The 16831-nt window shown below is 42.6% G+C and overlaps 2 protein-coding genes across 5 annotated transcripts in view; both read left to right on the plus strand.

Annotated features, from left to right (window-relative positions):
• Positions 1-835: 835 nt before the first annotated feature.
• LOC112570685 lies at positions 836-11413 on the plus strand. The gene is made up of 6 exons (XM_025249254.1): positions 836-1218; positions 3825-3930; positions 4188-4486; positions 7622-7652; positions 7814-7838; positions 7989-11413. Exons 1-6 carry the CDS (start codon positions 1179-1181, stop codon positions 9075-9077), a joined length of 1590 nt encoding a protein of 529 aa, XP_025105039.1. The 5' UTR covers positions 836-1178; the 3' UTR covers positions 9078-11413.
• Positions 11414-14740: 3327 nt separating this feature from the next.
• The window catches only part of LOC112566417, a 76427-nt gene continuing 74336 nt past the window's right edge, over positions 14741-16831 (plus strand). Inside the window, exon 1 of one of the 4 annotated variants that reach the window (XM_025242605.1) lies at positions 14741-15572. The gene's annotated coding sequence lies outside the window, so the exon portion shown is untranslated. The remainder of the gene's footprint in view (positions 15573-16831) is intronic. The other 3 variants (XM_025242598.1, XM_025242613.1, XM_025242624.1) reach the window with 3 other exon arrangements.

Genomic DNA, 16831 nt, shown 5'->3' on the forward strand with positions numbered 1-16831 from the left:
AGGGAGAGGAAAGCAAAGTACCCGAGAAACCCCCGACGCCCATCCATGTGGACAGGTGTCACATACGTCGAATGTCTCGAAACGAGATCTGAACCCTTGAGCCGCTTACCGCAGAGGTGACAAACGAGTGTTTTAACTACTACACTGCCAGGCGCCCCTCTGTCCAATAATATTTTAGTGTGCAGAGTACCCACAGATACAGTGGCGTAGGAAGGTGCCCTGCTTTTTTATTGGGGGGGAACTCCATGCCGACAATAAAGGACGATCCCATCCTTGCCTTCTCAGTAACTTTTTGGAAGGGGCGGTTGCCCCCTTGCGCCCCGGTTTACGTCACTTAAATATTGTCCCTGTGCACCCTGCTCAATATGTTAATGTGCTGAGTACCCACCACACCCACAGAGACTGAATGTGCAGCTTGTTCACATGCACCTTTATTTTACACCCTATACCTGCAAATCCTTGTCATTTACCGTCGGCTGGCTCATTTCGGAAGCAGCTGACGTTTTTAAACTGAATGATATAACACAAAACCAGGTGTAACACTCGTCACACACGAGTCGCATGGTCTACCTTATGAATATGCACAGTGATAAACTACACGTCATGCGTGTTGTTTGTAAATGACATGTCTTGAGTTTTATGTAATGAAAATACTATGATGCCCTTTCTTTTCAATTGTGTCTCATTTTCAAGAGAAAAAAGTCTTCTAAAATATCCTAAACAGAAATTCCGCCAAAATGTCCGTGTCTTATTGACGCAAGACCTGCTGCAATGTCGGCTGCGGACTGGTGCTACGTGCTGGCTGAGCGACCGTCCACCAGACCGGCCTGACAGTCAGAGCAGGGTGCAGGTAGGCAGACGTCAGGCTATATTTAGACGCTAGCTTTTGGCCACGCGTCACGACGAAGGGTCGGTAGGCCCCACCCTACACTGATGTCACAACACATTATGTTACCGTGTCGGCTGAGATCAGAGAAGTGTTTAAGCACATTAGTGTCGTTACTTGATTTCTGTCCTGACACTCACCTCCACCCCTCGCACCCATATCACATTTCTGTACTCTGACATTGCTGACAGTGTACACTCACCAGTCAACTTCGTCTCGCCGAAGACCTTGGTAGGGTGTCGACTGAAGAGCAGGAACCCATGATCGGGACATCGATGTGACAGTACGTGACATGAGGTCACAGATAGCTCTACTGCTCGTGACTCTAGCGGGTAAGTACTCTCTTGGCCGTCGCCATTCTCCTACTTTGTTTCGCTCTTGAGTTTTGTGTCACAAAAGTCGTCTTTTCTTAGCTCTCCCTTCCACCTTTTTTTCCCCCACTGTTGGTTGGTTTCATCTGGAACGAAGTAAAGCTGTCGTGGACGGCGAAACATAAATTCTAGAGACCAGGAAGACAAGGATGAGAGATTATGTTGGACTCTGCTCACGTTGGGCAACCAAGCGTCATCCGCGTGCCGGTCTGGTGGGCGTGACATTGATTTGCACCAGCGAGCAGGTCGAGAAAGGTTGTTTGTCCCGTTGTAAACACCCCGACACGAATGTACACAACCAGTCGTAATAGCAGTAGGCAATCTGCACACATCTATAGTCTATATAGTCTATAATCTATATACATGTTTAGTCCAGCACCTTAGTGCATGGACGTCTCTTAGCGCCCTCGTGAAATGACTATGCAATGACTAGCAAGCTTTCTTGTCCAGGGCTAGGTGTCAACAGGTCAAGTAGAGTATGAGCTACTGTATAAAGTAAGATATACCATTTACTTTCATGTTCAGTGTCACGTCAAGATGTCAGTACCTCTACACATTGTAAATGTGAACAATATAAATTTTAGGTGAACATTCAATATCTATTCTATTTATTTGCAAAGAATGTTTCATTTAAAACCTGGATATAGTTGTGAAAGTGTAGGAGGTCAGTAACTGGCGAATATAAAGACGCGTGAATTTTTGTGCTTTTTTTAAAATTTAGCCCACACTTTTTGCCTAAGGCCGATGATGTAAGTCGAAGAAGCATTGTATTTGACATTGTCTCTGAAAGAACACCCAGGCATGTAAATAGTTTGCTTTGTCGTATTCCGGGATTAACAGCATTTTCCAAAACATTTATATTCAGGCAAAACAATATCACGTGACTGCATGAAATTAGTCGGCGAGGTGTTTATTCCTTGCAGTGCGCAGTTTCTGCAAGACCTGATCAATCAGCTGGAACCAAATGGTGCAGCATTTCCATAAAACACCCTGCTACTGTTCTCGTTTACCACACGACCATGATCACATTGCAGCCACTCACAGCCATAATCAGTGATCACATGATTACATGATCACAGGAACGCCGAAATCACAAAGGGGCTTCACTTTTGTTACTTATTCGCCCAGGAGGTTGCGGCTTTTAGAGTTTTCTTGTAAGTTTTGTTGTTGTTTTTGAAAGAGAGGTGCACCAAGCAACTTTTTATATGTCAACAGTGACCCACTTTTCAATCCAGAAGGTTGTGACCCTTTTCTGCTGATTCATGAGCAAGAGACCAAGACTAATGACTGATTGCTGGTGCATTGCTTGTGAAAAAAAGTGTGGCCATTTCAGTGTAACTGGAGCGGCACGACAATACTTCCTGGAGCATAATGGGGGTGGGGACTGGCAGATGACTTCTTATAACGGGATGGGGGAGTGTAACTGATGAAAGTAGCTTTTGGTGCAAAGTGGGTGCGACGGTATTAGTTCATGTAACCTAGAGCGGTACTTTAGCAATCTGCACTATTATGAGTCTGCTTACACAACAGAGCTAACGATAGAGGCTAAGGGAGTCAGTACCTATAGACTGGGATGTTAACATGGCATCGATGCATGAAGGCTTTCCTCGATGAAAGTACCGGCCAGGAACGACTGCTCATTTGTTTGTGACCAACGCAACCCATAGCCTGATGGGTATCGGCTTGGTTTGCATGTAAAGACATACGCCGCACAAAGTGTGAAAAACAAAGGTGCTACTCGCAACAAACGAAAGGGAGGCAGAAAAAAAAACCACCACCACCACCACCACCACCACCACCGTGGGGTTGGGTGTTCAGGATCTTTGTGAACAAAAAAGAAACTCCAAAGCATCTACTAAGTACAGAAAAATGAACAGCAACATCAAAAAGTAATGAAGGTAGCGAAAGAAAACCGGGTCGGCTGTAAGATGAAAGAGGGAATGGCATGGAGTGACAAAAACCTGTCAACTAAAGAAGACCTTCACCAAGACGGGTCAGCACAAAACTTTGGTCATCAAAGAATGCAATAGTGATGTCACGAAACCCCGGATGTACTAAACCAATGTACTTATTACTACAATACCTATACAACTTCTAGCTGAAGACCACAACATCCTCAGAATCAACCAGGCGGCCCGGTGGCGCAACGGTTAACTCCTGCCACCAATGCAGTGAGAACTGGTTGTCCTGGGTTCAGTTCTCGTCTCGGGCACTCTGTTCTTTCGTTGCACGTGGCTGCAACAACTTTGATAAGCCTTTGATTAACGTAATTTTGTTTAAAATGAAACAAATCTTTATTTATCCCAGAGGACAATTAGAGGAGCAAATTTTTTTAAAGAAGGGTCTTGGTGTTGAGAATAGCGCAGTAAGCAACACCTGCAAAGTTCTGTTCATTTTACAAATCCTTTTGAGGTTCAGATATTCGAAGTAGCATAAGCTGAGTTCATCGTCATGTAGGATAAGTTCATCTTGCGACCTAAAAAGTGTGTTAGTCGTGTAGCTTTTGTCTATAGTGCTGCATCTCCCTGTTCTATGGCACCGCGTGGCATTTGTCTTGTATTCTGCAGGCTTAAAGGCGGAGGATGGACTCGCGCCTCTTGTCGTATCTTCCTGCATCGCAGGTATTCTCTTCTTTGTCATCGTTCTGGGGAGCAGCTTTGTGTGCTTCATCAGGTATTTCTACATGCTTGTTTACCTGCTTGTCTATTTGCATCACATGTACAAATCTTATCTTCTTAGACGGCTAGACACAGAGAGAGACTTTAAAAGATCTTCACTTCTTTCCTGAATTCTAATTTCCAAAATATAAGCGAATAATCCAGCTTAATCTTTGAAATTTTAAAATTTTACCTGATGTACTGCCATTACCGTACTTCATCTAGTGTTTCAACATTACATGTATGTAGCTACCATACTTGATTTGCCGCCAGCTGGAGAAAGAGGAGCAAGAAGGTATCCCAGACTACCAGCAACCCTCGTGTCAGCTCGTTTGTAAACACGGACTCACCGCCGCCGCAGGCCAAAGCCTACACCCATCATGCCTTGCTCGTACGCCAGCGACCTCCACTACAATTCTACACAGTACGGTCCGACCCCCGCGACCAGGGACTTGCTGCTGGAGCTGTCCCCATGGGCCCCTTTAGGAGACCTACCTCCATGGGGAGACCAGTTCTCTACCTGGACATGCTTGACCCGGCGATGAACGAAAATAATGCAATGCCACATTACGGTAAGCAGGCAATGTGTGCTGATGTGTATGTTTACTTGCTCTGTTTTGTGTTTAATTGCAATACGGTGACTTTCATGATGACTTTGCCTACATAGCTGATGTGTTACACTTCCTAAACCGTATATACCTTCCATACAAAAATGTGTGACTATGTTAAACTTTACACAGCTGGCAAATAAGAAGTGTGGGACATATGCGAAAACTAATACAACTGATCGACTGGAACTGCATCAAATACTCCGTTTCTTATGCAGACGATAGGTAGTAATCGTACACGTATATAGGCGTGTACTTAGAAAACCTATGCAACCAATTTGTAAGACATGACTGTCATTCACATCAAACTTGTACATTAAGAACCTGTCAGCAAAACTTGCAGTTTACAGTCTTTTCATCAGCGAAACCATCACACTTCGATCTTTTTTATTAAAAACCTGTCACTTCACCGACCCTTATTAATGAAATCTTCACCTTACAGCTCTTTCAGTAAAACATAAATCTGACAATATGACAATTTAAGTAATATCTACATCTGTATCAGAAAAAATGTGATCTTTACAAGGGGGAGATAGAATCAAGGAAAGGGTAGAGTCCAGAGTGACACCAAGACTGGGCGATAGTAAGATCGTGATGCCAGACAATAGAAGAAACACAGACAATCAATGTTTCAGTCTTGCAGGGTTCAGCTTGAGTTTGTTTTCGGTCAACCATGGGTGTCACAATAGTAGTGACTGTTGAAGGTGATGAGGCTATCAATTCCTGTCAGTGGAGAGAGAGCTTGCGGACTAATTGCCACTAATCACAATAACCATTGTTTTCTCGCTGCAGGCTGCTATTTATCTCAGTACTGCGCAGCGGACATGCCATCAGTATACTACGGTACACCTTGCTCTTCCTCCCCCCACCATGCCATTTTCTAGATAGAATGGTTTTAGATTTTCTTAAAGGAGCTTTGGCAATAAACAGCTTTGCATTAACACTTGTCTAGAGACACAGTTTGCTGTTTATTGAGAGTAGACAAATGAAGTTGATTCATTAACTAAGCGTGTGCTTTTTATTCTTGCTTTCTTTCTGTTGCATTCTTGTGAAGCAGTGTCATGCTAGACCAGTGGTTCTTAACCGGGGTTCGATCGAACCCTAGGGGTTCGGTGAGTCGGCCTCAGGGGTTCGGCGGAGCCACCACCACGGAGGTCAAGACACACCCGCAATTCGTGATGACACTAAAGAAGGGTTCGGTGAATGTGCATATATGAAACTTGTGGTTTTGGTACCTCAAACAAGGTTAAGAACCACTGTGCTAGACAGTCAATGTGAGTAATAGTACAAAGTACAACCTCCTCAGGTTCTTGCTCTCGAATGCCATGTTTGTGTAGAGTGTGTAGGTACATAGCTACACCATGGGGAGTCGTGATGACCCAGCTCTTGCCCACAGCTGCAGTCCACTTCACTGCTCGGATAGCACTTAACACCGGTGAAATAAGTCTTGTAACGAATTCTAGATTCTGGATACAGAATTAAGTCAGCAAGTGTTTTATTTAAAATGCACATAACACCCACGAAAGTTGAAAAGCCACTTACCCCAAGAGACTTAGTCTGACTCTGAAGTTGTCGCTGCCACTATGGTATGCAGTGAGATTACTGACACTATAATTAATTATTAGTCATCGAAGTCGGCTACATGAAGTCCTGAATTTTACAGTCTTCATGATGAAATAGCTTTCTCGAAGAAAAAAAAAATACAAGCTCAAATTGTATTCTGGACATGGTGTAACCTGTTTCTGGCACAGCCACCCAACACACACCCGGTAGTTTGCACTATTAGCACGCCTGTTCAACCTCTTGTGTTGCTGTTATTTCACACAGAGCATGTAGATAGTCGGGTGTTGAGAACTATAACAAGATAAAAGCACGCTGCAAAATAAACACTGTGCTGAATTAAAATGCAGAAAAAATTAACAAATCCGTACATAATGTGCCAGTGTTATCCTTGATAATTAAAGTAATTGTTTATCACATCTTGACTATCGCCATCACGTGTCAGAGATGCTGATGGTTGGAGCATTAGTATTTGTGCACAGACAGAGCAGCAAACTTTGCTTTTGATTTTCATGTTCCTGCTGGTTTTCTGTAAGGTAGGAAAAAGTCCACCAGGCTGCGACTATAATTTTCCAAGGAATTCTGCCAGTGCTGTATACCTAAGTGAACAGTCCAACGCGAATACACTTGACTTCAACCGAACGTTCTGCGAAAACAAAAACCTATCCATAATTAAACCTTGACCAACCCACAAGCCCTAAACTATGCCTCAACACTGTCTTTTGCACACTTCATTGTCGAGTTAATGACAACACGCACGCATCTTTATATGAAAAAAAATGTAAAAAGTGTGTACACCAAAGAAAAAAACCCAAATATTCTTTAAAAACCAAACCTACGTTTAAAATGTTTCACATATAAAACTGTTCACATTACCTACAGGTTTGGACAGATCACTCACCAGTTAATGTAGTTGATGTACTGCATTTTTATTTTGATAATAAATAGATAAACTAAACGATAGTCTGTGCAAGCATGGCAGAATTCCGACAGGGTTGGGGGAATATAGTCGCCGTCCGGCGTGAGTGTCTCTCCTGTCACCACCGAGCTTCGAATATTGAAAGAAGGTGGTGTGCATCATCGTCAGTATTCAATTTTGATTCAATGCCTCCTCGGCTCTCTTAAAAATAATAATAATACATGTGTCTGGAGGTTTAACAACTGATATATTTCATGTTATAAGTTATTCTGTATGAGATCGTTGCCATTGATATATCAGTGTATAATACCTTATGCAGACAGATGTTTAAAAATATCAAAATATGCTGTTCGGTATATATTCTCTGAAGGCTTTTGTTTCTAATGTCTTTAATCTTTCTGTGGGAGATATCATTTGTGTATCCATAGATATGCACTTCTGTTTTCATTAGCTTCTGCTTTTAGAAACGCAGTTTTGTTGTTGTCATGTTGTTAGAACACAATATGTTAAATATAATTTTATGGCCTGTTTTTTTTTTTACCTTGCAGCAACAGATTATGTTGTCAAACATAATTGTATGGTCCAATTTGTTTTAGCTCTTCGTTTTTTTCTGTTTGCAGCGAATGCTGCTTACGGAGGCATGAACATCAGGTGAGATCTCTAATATAATACTCACCTCAGACATAATTACAGCGCATACTTCGCATCAGACTTTACTGCAGTACAAAATATCATTGTACACAAGCTGTTAACACGTGTAGCCACATCACAATATCAACACCTGACTGACACTTTCTTATTTTTTGTTTCAGCGAGATGCAGAGTGTCGACGAGAGGGTAAGTCCGTGTTGTGTGAACAGCGGTGTTGTTCTTTCTAGCAAAGGCAAAAACATTTTATGTTTATGTCAATGATTTGTCTACATATCAATATTTTTTCTACAGATATCTTATAAAATTTGCCTTATATATACAGATTATGTAATTTCAGGGTCGACTAAAGACAACTACCGACGAAAGCACGGGAAGTCCAAAAGGCGGTCCAGATCAAGGTCACGTGCTCGCTCTGAGTCAGAATCACGTGATCGTTCCCGATCCAGCGACGACCGCAGACCTCAGATGAACCAAAGGTTACGCCCCTATCCGGAGGAAGAAATTCCAGTCTTAGCAATGCCAGGGGACATCATTCTTACCGACATACGATCCTCACGACGAGAATCGCCAGCCAGACCATTGCCAGCTGAGCCAAAGAGAGAACAAGCTTTTCCTCGCACATCAGGCATCGCCACTGTCCTCCAGGAACGAACTTTGACGATGACCGACCGAGAGTCGGAGTCTGATGCCTCGTCTTTGAGTGGCGAGGCGCGGGGTGGGGTCGACACGGTGCATGCAGACAACGTAAACCTTCATGGTTATACACAAGATTTCCAAAAATCTGATTCGCAGCTATCACAAGCTGAAGACAACTCCACCCCAGATCCAGATTACCTGTTAGATTTTAACGTATCCCCGGCTGAAAAGTCTACTGTCAGTCAGCAGCGGGTCACTGCGCGGGATTCCGTTGAGGTTGTCCCACATGATTTCGCCGAGACCATCCCGAGGGGACACTTCAGCGCGGGGCCTGGCGACGACAACCTTGCCGGCAGGCGCCGTGACACAGACCCTAATGACAAGAGTCCTAATAATGGACTTTCAAGACACCAGCCCGTGACACCTGTCGACTCTCAAGATATTAACGATATCCTCAAGTCCCTAGACCAGGCTTTCACGCCAGGGGTCTCATCTCCTCCCTATAGTGAAGCAGCACAGTCCACACGTCCTGTACCTGTGCGCCAACTGTCGCCAGAGGAATACCGGCCTCCCACTCCTCCCCCAGACATGGACAGTTCAGATGACTCGGACACAGACGAGAGGTTTTCCAAGTTGCTGGTCACAACGCGGCCCCCCACACCGCCTCGAGATAGTGCCAGCGGCAAACAGGAGGAGAAAAGTAGGCTACTGAGTGGCATGCAGACCATGGACGGACTACGTCTTCTCATCCACAGCATCCGTCCCCTCAGCCCCCCACCCGAATCATGACTGAACTAAAGCGGCGACAACGACACCCTGACGAGGATGGGGAAACATCAACCCCTCCATCACCACCAGAGAGAAAATATGGAGCCAGCAGCGTCACGGGGCAGGACCATGACCTCTTGTTGTCACCGGGGGAACTTCCCACCACCCGCGTATCCTTTGCTACCGACCCCCCTGAGATCATACCGCGTGACGATCCTGAGCCTTCCTGGTTGCGCCTGACTATGACACGATAGCCCGAGGTACAACATGAGCCACCACTACAACCAGTCTCGTCGTCACCGCCACCACCGCCACCACCACCACCACCACCGCCGCCATCTCTTTCAACTGTTAGACTGTAGTCAATTTGCTTACTCCGCACATACTGTAGGTAACAAAATTAAAAGATTTGCAGTTTCTACATCGGTACCTCTCAGCGGAGAACCATACCGAGGCTTTCCAGCCTTAATTACCATTTTAGTGTCTGTGCACCATTTATAGAATGGCAAATGTACACTGACTGGTTTTTCAAAATGGTCCGGAAGATTACGCTTAATTAACAATCACTGCTTAAGGAATGAATCAACTAAATTCTACAATCTGTATTCACACGTATTTATCAAAGGGATACAAATTGCAGATTGCACTAATTAGTGCTAGGTTTCTTATAGTTACAGAATGACGAACTTGGAATGCCAACAATCTCATAGATTACAAGTGTTGTAGCCAGAAACTGATATTTTAAATTATGCTTTTTAATTTTTATTTCTTCTAATTAACAACAGTGAATCATCTAAAACACACAATTATATATATAACTAGACGTTTGCTGATATATATATAGATAAAACCAAGCACATATAGCCAGAAAGGAAGTAAAAGTTTTTTTTTTTAAAAAAACTGAAATAGGGAATGATAAATGAAAATGATAAGGTAGTGCTGATGTTTAGTTGACACTGAAGTGTAGCTTTATTCAGTAGCTTGTCCGAGGCCACACTTGTGGATTAGAGATTTGCACCTCCTTTTTATGCGTTTTTGTCTTAGTCCTTTGGAGACAGACATGTGGAACCTTCTAATATAACAATATCAATCACACATCATGAGCCAATGATTTCTAGATTATCTGGCATCAAATGCTCTCTTTTAAAGAAAGAATTAGTAAGTAGACTCAGGGAAACCACAGTTATAGCCTTTTAGTTTAAAGAACTGAAAAAAATATAATTAAGGAAACATTTATCTAAGAAAAAAATATAGAAGGTAAGAAGGTTAAATGAAACGACATCCAGTAATAGTAATAAAGACTGTACAAAATAAAAACACTGGCTTTTTACTTTCAAAATTATAACTAATGAAAAATTTATCCAAGCCTATTGCAAACATAATCCCACCAATTGATGTCTTTTAAATCAGTGTTCAGCTGTAGTGTTTAATTGTTTCTATTGTGCTCATTCCCAAACTACCTTTAAAGACAGTAATGTTTCTATCAACATAATCTTCATCACCAACATACTGTATCACACCCCTCTCCACCTTCACACACACACATCACACATACATGCAAGTACACACAGACACACATGCAGGCTTTCCTCCCCTACCCCCACTCTCTCTTTTTTTTTAACATTTTTACAGAACTCAGTGATTGAAAAATGGTGAAGCATTAATTTTTTACTTTTGTGCTAACGCAGGTTTCCAAAACGTTACTGTCCAGACATTTCATTCTGAAAATTCAGGAGAAAACTTTGATTATTATGGATGTGTGCACTCTAAGTGAAAACCTTTAGGGTGAATTTTATATAATGTCATGTTGAAAAATCGACTCTTTCTAAGCCAGATATCTGACATCAGACAAAGAAGTTACGCTAATAGGCTTAAATAAATAATTTAAATCATAGATGTTGTTAAAGTTGTTTCTTGTTTTCTGAGCAGCAGACACAGCCAACTTTAAAGTTTCTATTACTAATGAGATTCAGTAGATTACTTTAAAGTGCTCAAGTATTATTTTAAAAGTTAAACAATCTACCACTGCGAAGCTCGTGGACAACATGGGAAGTAAAAAGTGTAGAGTTAGTGGAGGGACGAGAGCTTGTTGAATACTGTTGGTGTTCCTTGCCGGCCACTTCTTTTACTAGTTGATACTGGAGAAAGACGGGGTTCCTAAAAACCGTCGTGAGATTATGTATTTTAAGGAATTCGTATTCGGACTATTTATGAGAGTAGACGGTGGTCATGGCGGGAGTTAACAGCACTGCTTGGATAGCAAGACTAGTACTGGGATTCCTTATAGATGAGACAAACTTGTTGTATGTTTTTCGCATTATTTGTATGTTAATAAATCTTTTCTTGTTGTACTTTGATGCACTTGTCAAGTGTTTTGTTTGGGGAAGAACAAACGTGGGCTCGTGCAGATATAATAATCATCTGGACACTATACTAAGCTAGAACAACCGCAGGTGAGAATGTATACGTGCCTGTGGGAGTGGGTGTGTAGGAAATAAACTGAAATGGAGGCGATCATCAAGAATCCTGCTGTCACCTCGAGGTCATATAGATGATGAATGGGAGGAGCCTTTTGATCTCAAAATTATAGCCCTTGGGTTAATTTTTCTTTCGGTAATTCTTCCCCCTCTTTCTAATACCTATCCCTCTGTCACTTTTCCCCAGATATCCTTGAAAGCTAGAAACAGGACTTTCTAGTACATTAAGTTTGTTGATGTGATCACAATGTAAGATGTCCCTTGCACTTAACGTCCCTAACCCAGAACCACAACTACAATCCTTCCCATATCCCCAGTATTTGCAAGCTCCGCAGGTGCACACATCAAGGGTGCCATTTGATGACCATAAATCCCAATACTCAACTATTAGGATATTGTGGGAAATGGTGTTTCTGAAACCATGCGTCTTGATTTTGAAACGAAATCTTTAGGGAGACTCGTCCGCGCGAAAAAAGATTTTTTTAAAAAGGCTGAGCACATCTGGTATTGAGCAACTGAAGTTAGAGCGGTGAGAAAAGCTTGAATGAAACTGATAGGGAATGAGTAGACGTCAATCAACATAAAGAGAGTTTCTACTTTCCTTGAGATCTTCCGATCATTCCCTCCACTTTTCGAACCATCCAAATGAAATGACTGCAACGGAGTGGTCTAAGAGGAGGACAGGAAGGAGAGGAGGTACACAGCGCAGACCGCGGAGATATAGACCACACAATAAGCAGCGAATGCCATCATTACCGCCTGTGCTACTCACCTTCAGTTAGTCAAGCAATCTTATGTTTCTACCAGATGTTTATCGAGTCTTTTATCGTTTTCATTTGTTTGCTGGTTTTGCAATCTCTTTGTCCATGAAAGGAATAGTTTGAACAGTATTGTCTACACCAGTTCTAAGATAATTTGCATCAAACAGAGGACTTTCTTTTTGTGATCAACAAATAATAAGGAAAGCTTCGTGTATTTTGTCAATACCTGAACGTGTAGTAAGAGAGAATGTGTATTATTAAGCTCAGGTAAATGATATTCCATGCCGATATGTAAAAGTAACAGACACCTGAAATCGCTTGTGGCACAGCTGCTCAACCTCAGATGAATGTCAGCGGTGTGTGTGTGTGCTGCTGCTCGTGATCATTTTTTGCAGAACCTCTGAAACAACATCCATCAACAGATTTTGTTTTTACCTGTTAAAAGTGGTCCAACTGTACGTTACTCAAGTGCCACGCGCGCTTTGAAAAGAAGAAATACGAGCCAATTGTAGGAAAGTGGAATTAAAGAACCAGCAGATCAGGGATGCCGGATGGGGCGCCGTGGAAAATTACCCGGATGCTAAGAATGGCATAATAATAGGGATCCATTGGTTAAAATTAGAACTGGCAGATTGAGTTCATGGCGTGGCGTTCCACACCAGGATCGCATTTCTTTCATGCTAATAAACATTTTCTGCAGGTGAAAGGTGAAGAGGTACTGATGAAATATTACCACGTGGTTAGTAAGAAAGGACAGTGGCGGACGTGCTGGCGACGTGGGACACGAGTGACGCATGAAGCTGTCTCGCGCTGGAGTGGAACTGCGCCACGCGCTGATCACATGTGTACATCGCGCACTTGCTAGCCAATATTTCGTTAACATCTCAGTGAATAGGATGCTGACAGTTACAGAACAAAAATAACACCTGCTATGAGCAGACCATCTGACCAAGAGGCACTTCTCGTGTCTGGACACTTTTGGCCTGCACTTATTGGTTTTCACTTTTCATAAAACGGCGGAAACTGTACCCCCCCCCCCCCCACCACCACCAAAAAAAAAAAAAAAAAAGAAAACAAGATTCGTCGACAGAATTAATCCCTTTACCCGCCCTGAACGCGTAGGTTTAGTTTTAGTCTCTCCCTTTTTCATTTTTCAGAATGCCAGTGCACAGTGAACGATTGACTTGTATCGGTTTGGAAGTCCGAGGGTTCATGTCTCGTGTAACTTCTCGTTCACATGAGAATTTGTTTGCGAGTGTCCGTTTTGCGACGATCTGAAATCTAAACAAAAGAAAAATGTGGCAAAAATCGTGAAAATCGTGACCTTCTGCTACAAAGTGGAAAACTTTTAACATTTCAGAAGCATTTTAAAGCTATTAAGCAGTGAGGTCGCGCGAAGTAATGATGGTAGGTCGATGAAGCAATGTCACATGGCTGCGTGCAGGCTCAAATTTTCTTCATTAACCGCAAGGACATTCAACGAGACATCGAAAATGAGGTCACCGCTGACCTGAAAAAAACTTGATGAAGAGAAAATTCTTTTACGACAATCAAAATGTAGTAGCATAAGACTGACTAATTGATGCACCTGTTTTGCAAAGAGATGCTGGGGCTTTTTTTTAAATACTTTTACAGGATTTCTTAAAAAGTTGGTGTTTCTCTCTCTCTCATAAATGTCTTATTTTGTCACAAGTGCATGTCTATAGTGTCCCTGGTTTCAATCATTGCAAACTCCGACGAGAGTACAACTGCTTGTTTAGGATCAGATAGTTCTTAGCTGAACGAAGGATGTTCCCACTTTCTCAATAGCATTTTGTTTTTGCCAATGTCTATTAAAACCGTCAACAACAAAAAAAAAACAAAAACAAAAAACAAAAAACTTTGCAAATGTTCGGCATTGTCGTATTGGTGTTATGACAGCACCAAGATGATGAAAGATGTTGCTGAACATTGGTACGTAAACAGGTACTTTAACATCCATATTTGACAAGGCTCAAATATGGCTTTTAAAAAAGTTAAAATAACAAGTGAAGACCTATATATATAGTGGCCTAATGAGAAAATCACTGACTGTTGGTGAAAGATAACAGACAGTTGAGAATAGCTGACACAGAGATGAGGGACATGCATTGCTTGAAAATAGCTGTCAACATTCAGTTTGATGAACACAAACCGAGAGGGGAAGTCAGAAATGTTATGAATAATATCTCAGCAGGCCCTCAGACACGATGTGTGACAATTTCAAGTTGGAGCTTTGCATTTGCAAGCTACAAACGGTAGAGGTAGGTAAAGTATATAATGTATAGTAATTTTGTACATCATATTGCACCAGAGATCAGCAGCCACATCCATGGGAACATATATGTACATTATATTACACCAGGCCATATCCATGGGAACCCATGCAGTCATTTATTGAAGCGCGCGCGCACACGCACACACAGAGCTAGAGGCTGTGGCCACAGAGCTGATGGCTGTAAAACTTAATCACGCATAGCCAATAAGGTAGGAGCACAAAGCCAGGCAGGTAACACATCGCGTTGAGAGGGCGAGGTGGGGACCCAGCGTGCAGTAGTGTGCTACCTGTCACCAACACACTGTCCTCACTCCCAATTGTTTTCACTGGCTGTGGTGTCCGGCCTCACCGAGAAGCCGCCTTGTAAACACCGGCTGCGCCATGGCCTGTCCCTTCCTGAGACAGGTTTGAGACCTACACTATCTCACCGCCTGAAGTCATTACCACTGGCTTTTCCCTTCTCTACCTCCGGACTAAGTGCCTGCAGATGTCTTGACACCAGCGACTGTGTGTGTGTGTTGGGGCGTGAGGCGGACTGTACACAGGACAACCCCTTCTTTGTGTACAGAAAGTGTGTACGTAGTCGGTGCTCTACAGGTGGCCGAGACCGTGTGTGTACACTCACACCACACAGGAGGAAACACGCGGTAGCTGTGGTCACAGGTAGTGTCGTGATGTGGTCACAGGTAGAGTCGTGACGGCAGCTGTTCTCTTCCTGGTTGTTTTAACCTGACTCTTTCGTGTCTTCATTAATTTTCCCTTTCGAGGTGCAAACTGCTTATTGTTCCATCATGGCGGTCCCAAAAAAGGTGAAACAACAAACAGGTGTCTCACCTTGACGATACAACACCTGTCATCTCGCTACACAGTCACCGAGAGACAGCAGCACTGTCCATAGCAGCACGAGCGTGTCGGCGTCTGCTCGCCGTTGAGTACCTCAGCGCCAGGTGTCTGCGATATTATGACAACACTTCGCGTGTGAGTAAGCCATGGTTTTGTACATAGTGTGTGGACTGTCTGGTGAGTAGGCCATGCGATAGTGTGTAGACTGTCGGTGGTAGACCGTACTTCAGTGAGTATCGTGTGCAGTACTGGCAGTAACCGTTGTACTGTGGTGAGCATGCGTTGTAGGCTGAAAGAATGGGAACACATGCTATATTTTATATTGTAACTGTATACGTTGTCAGACCTCGTGCTACACTATTTGCACAGTCAAATATTCTACGTATGGTTGTACTTTGTGTATGTGTGTCGGTGCGCGCTCTCTCTTGCTCTCTCCCTTTATCCACATAGGTACAAATATAATTATGGTCTCAGTACTCGTGTGTATCTGTGCAAGTGTGACAGATGTTACTCACCCCTTAAAAAATAAACAAACACGAGATGTGTTTCTATGGATATTCTTCATGTCCATATAATGCAAACGAGAAAAAAATGTCTGGGTTTGATCGATCTGTCGCAGAAAACATTGATGTATACGTATTGATGTGATATTCTTGATAAATATATATTTCATTGTCGGTATTTTAAAATACCTTAATTACAGAACCGAAGTTGCGGTCGATTCACAAGACATAAACTATAATGATATAAAGATAAGGAGGGAAAACGATTAGATGGTCACTACAACTTCACAGTACACTTTTTTAAATTTACACAAGACTTATGTACTAAAGATAAGCAGAAGGAGAACATTTGTGAATTAGTCTACTCAAGAAAGTAAGTGCACGCTGTATTCGATACAGTCCATTATTATCAATTCGGCATACATATTTGATAATTTTTTAAACCTTCCTTGCTAACCTTTGATTGTTTTACTTCCAAAGAAATGTTGGGTTTTTTTTTGTGTGTGAAGAAGATAGGTTTTCATAACGGGAGTACGAACACGGTGATGTTAGGTTACCCGAACGTTTGTCATCAAGAAGTAGGTTGGGGTATTGTAAGTTGCAGGAAAGTCTCTTTTACAAACTGGTAAGTCTGATGTGTGGACTTTCTTAGTTGGTTAACTCCGATAACGGTGAGGGCTGGGGAACTTTTTTTTCCTTCAAGGGCCATTTCAATATTTATAACATCATTCGCGGGACGTACAAAATTAAATACTTAAAAATGAGCTGCTCTATTTGGCGAATCTGTAGTTTCACCACACTTTTGCAACGAATACAATCCCACCCTTCCTGGCACCGCTGTCCACCGAGTCACCAAAGTCTTCAAAGAATCCATAGCACAGAGTTGAGAGCTTGT

Source organism: Pomacea canaliculata, linkage group LG1 (genome assembly GCF_003073045.1).
Source record: "Pomacea canaliculata isolate SZHN2017 linkage group LG1, ASM307304v1, whole genome shotgun sequence".
In the NCBI taxonomy this organism is placed as follows: Eukaryota; Metazoa; Mollusca; class Gastropoda; order Architaenioglossa; family Ampullariidae; genus Pomacea; species Pomacea canaliculata.